Source organism: Spinacia oleracea, chromosome 6 (genome assembly GCF_020520425.1).
Source record: "Spinacia oleracea cultivar Varoflay chromosome 6, BTI_SOV_V1, whole genome shotgun sequence".
NCBI classification, from domain to species: domain Eukaryota; kingdom Viridiplantae; phylum Streptophyta; class Magnoliopsida; order Caryophyllales; family Amaranthaceae; genus Spinacia; species Spinacia oleracea.
In genome coordinates this window covers 58,914,231-58,921,280 of record NC_079492.1, presented here as the reverse complement: position 1 = coordinate 58,921,280, position 7,050 = coordinate 58,914,231, and the positions used below count along the sequence as shown (strand labels likewise).

Genomic DNA, 7,050 nt, shown 5'->3' with positions numbered 1-7,050 from the left:
ATCTTTATTTATTTATTTAACTTCAGTTAGAGTGTTCCTCTGGGTTTTTTTTCCAATTGATTTTCTGAATTGTGTGATTGAATTAGTGTTAATGAGTGGGTTGATACACTGCCAAATGGAAACCTGATGATATCACTACCCTTAATCTGAGTAAGTTCCAAGTTTTAGCCTGTCTGAAGAGGTCTGTGGGGGCAGCTTTTTTACTGGCTGGGGTTTGGTAGGAGGCTGGGGTTTGGTAGGAGGCTGGGGTGTGACAACATCCTGCACATGACAGTATTTCTGGTCAACTAAAAGGTTGCTAGTTAAGGGGGCTAGAAGAGGAGAGAATAGAGAGACAACTTTCTCCAGATTTCCAGAAAAATCAATGACATACCTGTATGAAGCAATGGAGTTTGTGAAAGACATTTGGTTAGCTCTTGTAGGACTCATGGCAATAAGTATTTAGGAAGAATGGCAGCTGAGAAACTGCTACAACTAGATCCAAATAGGGTAGAGAACTATGTTTTAGTATCAAATATACTAGCACAATCAGGTAAGTGGGGCGATGTTAGAAGTGTGAGGGAAAAGATGAGGGAGAAAGGTCTTCAGAAAGATGCTGGCTGTAGTTGGATTGAAGTTGGAGGGAAGATTTATAATTTTGTGGTTGGTGATCACATGCTTTCTAAATCAGAAGAGATTCGAGAAATGTGGAGTGTATTAGAGGAGAAGATCAGTAAATATGGTTATGTTCCTGATACTAGCTCAGTGCTTCATGATGTAGGACAATAAGAGAAATTACAAATATTGAGGGGACATAGTGAGAAGCTCGCAGTATCCTTTGGCTTGTTAAAAGCTGTAGAAGGTATGACAGTGAGAGTGTGCAAGTATCTAAGTATATGTAGTTACTGCCATAACGCCATTAAATTGGTATCCAAGGTTGTGAACAGGGAGATAGTTGTGAAAAACATCATGCTTCAAAGTTCCCACCCAACCATTTTTTTCTTTTCTCCTTTCTTGTTGTTGCCCAGTTAGTAAACTCTTTCAATTTTAATTGATTTCAATTTTGGATTTAATTCTGAATTTGATTTTCTTATTTGGTTGAATTTCGCCTTATTTTTCTGTTCTAAGTGTGAGAATCTTTGAAAGGCTATGTTCTTTCATTTTGGTGCTTAGAATTTAGTGTGTTTTTAGTAAAGATTCTGAATTGAGTTGTGGAATTTTGGCTGCCACTTGGATTCTGTTTAAGTCTTGAATTCTTGGTGGGGTTTTCAAATTGATGAATTTAATAATATTTTGATGTAGATTCGAATTTTCCTTGCCAATATGTTGGAGCTTAGATTCTTGCTGGATTTGTAAGTTTAGTGTGTTCGACTTGCATTAGACAGTCCATAGAGTGGCAAGTAACAAGTTCATTGGAGCTAGGATTGCTGGTTGGTTAGTTGTTACCTTTTTTCGAGCATGTTCTTGGGAGTGCTGGAATCTGAATCAGTCTATCTTCTTAAGTTTATGATGTGGAGGTGGAGAGGCAACAAATCTATTTGTGTGTTTAGATTTACTGTTTGGTGTTCAAATTCACATTCTGCAAAAACTCATATTCTGACAACGATTTTTAAATGACTAAATCTGTGACTAATCTATACAACTTTTAGAAGAAAACCATGTTCCATGTTATAACAAAACCACAAGCACAATAATCTGATGAACACATCGAACTTTCACTTGCTCACGTAGTTGACCCCAAAGTCATTGTTAGTCAAAGAAAATACCTCATCCCATGCGTCGTCATAAATGTTCCCCTTGATGTTCCTTAAGAATTCAGTTAACAGGTTCCCCTTTTTTCTTTCAGCAAGCGATGCAGCAACGGCATCATAAATATCCACAGCTGTTGAGCTTGACTTAGATCACAAAATGCATGATAATTGGAACTTTTTCCAGCAAGATGGGGGATTGATAACAGAAAATAAGTAGGATACCACTAGCTGACATTAGAGTGAAAATGCTTGAAAACAATCTCAACAGAGAATATGGATTAGACTTATTTGATCCTTAGTCAAGAAAGAATAAAAAGTAAACTAAGTAGCAGTATAGTTAATTAGAGGTGGTTTAATCGCAATTTAGGTTAATGATGGACTACCAATTCTGTCAAGCTGCTTGAAACAGGGTCTGCTAAGTTCTGATATTCCCGGTCTGCTGAGTTCGCATATTTCTGGTATGCTAAGTTCTAATATTCCTGGTTTGCTAAGTTCTGAACCTCAGTTTGTTGATCTAGTTCTGTTTGTTGTTGTGCTCAGTAATGTTCTACTGTTTATAACCAGAAATGTTGACTTGTGTGTTAAGGCCAAAGTTGACCATGCTGGATGTGCTGCTGCTTTTTGATATGTTATTTTTCTAAGTTGTTTGCCTCTGTACTTTCGTACCTGCCTCACAAGACGACTACTACTGTTATTGTTGTTAGTGTTCATCATCATCATAATTATTATCTAAACAATTACTCCGCATTCATGTTTAAATGTTATGCAGTTTCTATTATGAGGGATAATCGAGAATGGATGTATAATAGGTTAGAGGGAAATTTTCTTAGCCCAACCTTTGCTAACAAGGTCGGTGAATTTATTGCGTTTGCTACCACCAAAGATAATGTTGTGTTAGATGGTATGATGAAATGTCCATGTGCAAAGTGTCGAAATATTCCATATCAAGATATAGACACTGTAAAGGAGCATCTCTATAAGTTTGGTTTTAAGCCTAACTATTTCCAGTGGGTTTATCACGGGGAATTACACTCCCAGAAAAATTCTCAAAGTTCTTGCTCCACATCCACTGAGGATGCCTCTAACCCTTATATAAGCATGGTGCAAGATGCTTTTGCACAAGAAGGTCATTTAGAAGATATTGAAGAGGAACCGCATCCTAGTTTCAAGAAGTTCTTTGACATGTTGAAGGCAGCTCAGGATCCATTACATGATGGTTCTAAGTTGTCTTTGTTAGCGGCTGCTGCAAGGCTGGCTAACATCAAGTGTGAGTATAATATTCCTATAAAAGGCGTAGACGACGTTGCTTCCTTGATGAGAGACATGTGCCCGGATGAAAGTAAGATGTCTGATAGTTTTTCCAAGACAAAGAAGCTACTTGCAGGGCTAGAGCTTCCTCACCAAAGGATACATGTATGTCCAAATGGTTGCATGTTATTTTGGAAGGAACACAAAGATCTCAAAGAATGTCTTTATTGTAAGGAAAGTCGTTATAAGACAATAAGGGAAAATAGCAACAATTCTCCTCATAGCGTTCTGATTTATTTCCCTATCGGCCCGAGATTGCAGAGACTATATGCAACAAAATCTACTGCTGAGAAAATGAGGTGGCACAATGATAATCCTCGAGCTCATGGCCTAATGTCTCATCCAAGTGATGGAGAGGCATGGAAGCACCTAGATAAGGAGTATGAATCGTTTGCCGCCGAGCCTCGAAATGTTCGACTTGGTCTTTGTGCCGACGGATTTTCACCGTTCGGGAAGACCGGGAGGCAATATTCTTGTTGGCCCGTCATCTTGACTCCTTATAATCTTCCACCCTCGTTGTGCATGAAGAAACCTTTTATGTTTCTAAGTTTGATAATTCCAGGTCCAAAAAGCCCAAAAGGGAATCTGGATGTGTTCTTGCAACCTCTTATTGAAGAATTAAAACAACTATGGGAGGTAGGATTGCCGACTTATGACATCCCTAAGAAACAAAATTTCCAAATGAAGGTTGCATTGCTTTGGACAATCAGTGATTTTCCGGCATATGGCATGCTTTCGGGATGGAGCACGGCAGGTAGATTATCTTGTCCTTATTGTATGGAAAAGACTAAGGCATTCACTCTTACCAATGGTGGAAAACAAAGTTGGTTTGATTGTCATCGACCGTTTTTACCCCGTGATCACGCTTTTCGAAAAAATAAGAGTGCTTTTCGCAAAGACACAGTTGAAAACTCTTCTCCCCCGCCACGATTGAGTGGAGAAGAAGTTTGGAATCGTGTATCTTTGATTCCAACAACCCTTGAGTGTATAAGGGATGAAGTTGACCGTCCAGAAGGGTTTGGTGTTTTGCACCATTTTACAAAGCAGAGTGTCTTTTGGGAGCTTCCATATTGGAGCAAACTCTTGATACGTCATAATCTTGATTTCATGCACATCGAAAAAAATGTGTTTGATAATGTGTTTCACACTGTAATGGATGTCAAGGGGAAAACTAAAGACAATGTGAAGGCAAGAAGAGACTTGAAAGTGTATTGTAAACGACGGAAGTTGGAGGCTCGAGATGTTGTTAACAGTAAAGGGAAGGAAGTAACCATAATGCTGAATGCTCCTTTTGTGTTGCCCAAAGATAAAAGGAAACTTGTTTGTGAATGGGTGAAGAAACTAAAGTTTCCTGATGGTTATGCTTCAAATTTAGGCTATTGCGTCGATTTAAAGGAATGTAAGCTATTCGGTATGAAAAGTCATGATTCCCATGTTTTTATGCAACGGTTGCTTCCTGTCGTTTTTAAAGATTTGTTGCCCCTAAATGAGTGGAATGTAATCACTGAATTGAGCCAATTTTTTAGAGATCTTTTCTCAACCACCTTGAAAGTTGATCACATGGAGCGCTTAGAGGATAATATTCCTGAAATTCTTTGCAAGTTAGAGAGAATATTTCCACCTGATTTTTCAATTCAATGGAACATCTTCCTATTCATTTGCCTTATGAGGCAAAAGTTGGTGGCCCGGTTCAGTATAGGTGGATGTACCCTTTTGAGAGGTAACATTCTAAATTCTTGTAGAACTTTAATTATTTTAATAATATAGTTATAAGATTTATAACAAATAATTTTACCCTCTAGGTTTGTATACCATTTAAAAAAGAAGGTGGGTAATAAAGCTCGAGTGGAAGGCTCAATTTGCAATGCTTACCTACTAGAGGAGATAACAAATTTTTGCTCTCTTTACTTTGAAGAAGATGTTAACTGTAAGGTGAAAGATTTAGGATTGGGTACATGTGTTGATAATGAATCAAACATTGATCCCGATCTACCTGAGATGTTTTCTTCAATTATTGGGCATAGTTCTTCGGAAGGCCAATTTTGTTACCTTGATGAAAAGGATTACAAAGTCGCTCATCGATATGTTCTAAGTAATTGTGAAATATTACAACAATATCAAAGGTAATATTATTTGATTTTAAATTATATATATATTACCTACAAGTCCTTAATATGTGTAAATACTAAAATAATTAACAGTTTATTTGAAGAACAAATGATAAGCGAGCGAAGGTGTCAAAATTCAGATGAAGTTTGGATTAAATGCGAAGACAAATATCCTGATTGGTTCAGGGACTATGTAAGTTAATCTTTGTGATAAGTACACAAATATATATTATATTTATATTTATATTAACTTGTATTTTGATCATTCAAGTCAATAACCATAGTGACATATTGCTCCATCTATTATTATAGGTATTGAAAAAGGGCATTAATACTGACATTATTCGCTCATTGGCATCAGGACCACTGACAAGAGTTCGAAAATTCAATCGATATCACATTAATGGATATCATTTTCATACGTTTGCTTATGGAAAGAATAAGTCAACTATGAACTATGGTGTTTGTGTAAAAAGTGTCCAGGGAGATGATTTTTATGGCATTCTTCAAGAAGTGGTGGAATTGACTTATGTCGGAGCAAGAAAGCGTCACACAACAATGTTGTTTAAGTGTGATTGGTTTGATGTTGGACGTGGTACTAGGATACATGAAAAGTACAATCTTGTTGAGGTGAATCATTCAAAGAGATATCCAAAGTATGACCCGTTTGTACTGGCCTACCAAGTTGAGCAAGTCTATTATGCTCCTTCTCCAACTAACAACATTGGAAGAAATCAATGGTGGTTTGTTTTTGATGTAAAGGCAAGGGGAATTATTGATGCCCCAATTGATCCTATGGCTTTCCAATTACTAGCCAATGAAAACCCTTCATTGCTATCCGAGTTTCAGGCCGAAGAATTTGTAGAAAGCGATGAAGAAACTCAAGTGCTTTCCTCTCATGAATATGAGGAGGTGGAGGAGGAGGAGGAGGAGGAGGAGGAGGCGGAGGAGGAGGAGGAGGCGGCGGAAGAGGAAGAGGAAGAGTAAGAGGAGGAAGAGGAAGATAGTTTATTTTAGATTAGGACATGTTACCTAATTTTATTTTGACTTTATTTTTTATAGAAATTTGAGGAGCTCTCTTGATTGACTCCCCTTTAAATTAAACTTATGCATATACAACATATTTATAGTTGTTGTGTTCTGGTATCTAGATTTTTTATTCCCCTCATCTATCTAGATTTTTCTTTGGACAATTCTAGACATTTTAGTTACTAGATTTTTCTAGGTTAGCTCTAGATATTTCCTAAGATTATTCTAGATTATAATTTACAATCACATATTTCAAGATTTTTCTAGATTAATATTTCACAATTTTTAAATTATTTAAATAAATGTTGTGTGTTTGTAGCTTCTTGTTTTACAAGTTTGACTAATTAAGTTTTATTTTTCCTGTAAACGTATAAATATAGCTTTCTGCCTCTTTAATTCAAAATATTTATATTGTTATAGTGCCTTTGTTACCTTTTCTCTTCTCATTTTATGGCGTGCAGGTTGATTGATAATGGTTAATACTAGACGTGGCTTGAGGGGTGCTATCACTAGGCCTCGAACTGTGCCCCAGAATCGCCATGCTTCTCCCCCAGTGCCCGGGAATCTCCATGCTTCTCCCCTTGTGCCTCGGAATCGCCATGCTTCTCCCCCAGTGCCCCGAAATCGCCATGCTTCTCCCCCAGTGCGAGATGAAGTACATGATTTTGCCATGGAAGAACAACCTACTCATCGGCGTGAGATGGAAACCGATGATGATGATGATGATGATGATGATGATGATGATGATGATGATCCTAATGGAAATGGAGCTGAATTTCCTGATGAAACGGGTAATCCTGGTGCTACTCAAATTTTGCACAAAACTGATGGGCTATGGTGAGTACCTCTAACTGAATTTAATTTTCATTGTATAT

The 7,050-nt window shown here is 37.4% G+C and overlaps 2 protein-coding genes across 2 annotated transcripts; both read left to right on the top strand.

The window, feature by feature from the left end:
* The first annotated feature begins 450 nt into the window (after positions 1 to 450).
* LOC110776483 (pentatricopeptide repeat-containing protein At1g18485-like) lies at positions 451 to 2,355 on the top strand. Its single transcript, XM_021981040.2, has 2 exons — positions 451 to 756; positions 2,140 to 2,355. Exons 1-2 carry the CDS (start codon positions 451 to 453, stop codon positions 2,353 to 2,355), a joined length of 522 nt encoding a protein of 173 aa, XP_021836732.1.
* A 152-nt stretch (positions 2,356 to 2,507) lies between these two features.
* Positions 2,508 to 6,645, top strand: LOC130463188 (uncharacterized). Its single transcript, XM_056832243.1, has 5 exons — positions 2,508 to 4,714; positions 4,841 to 5,161; positions 5,333 to 5,339; positions 5,459 to 6,058; positions 6,637 to 6,645. Exons 1-5 carry the CDS (start codon positions 2,508 to 2,510, stop codon positions 6,643 to 6,645), a joined length of 3,144 nt encoding a protein of 1,047 aa, XP_056688221.1.
* The last annotated feature ends 405 nt before the right edge of the window (positions 6,646 to 7,050 follow it).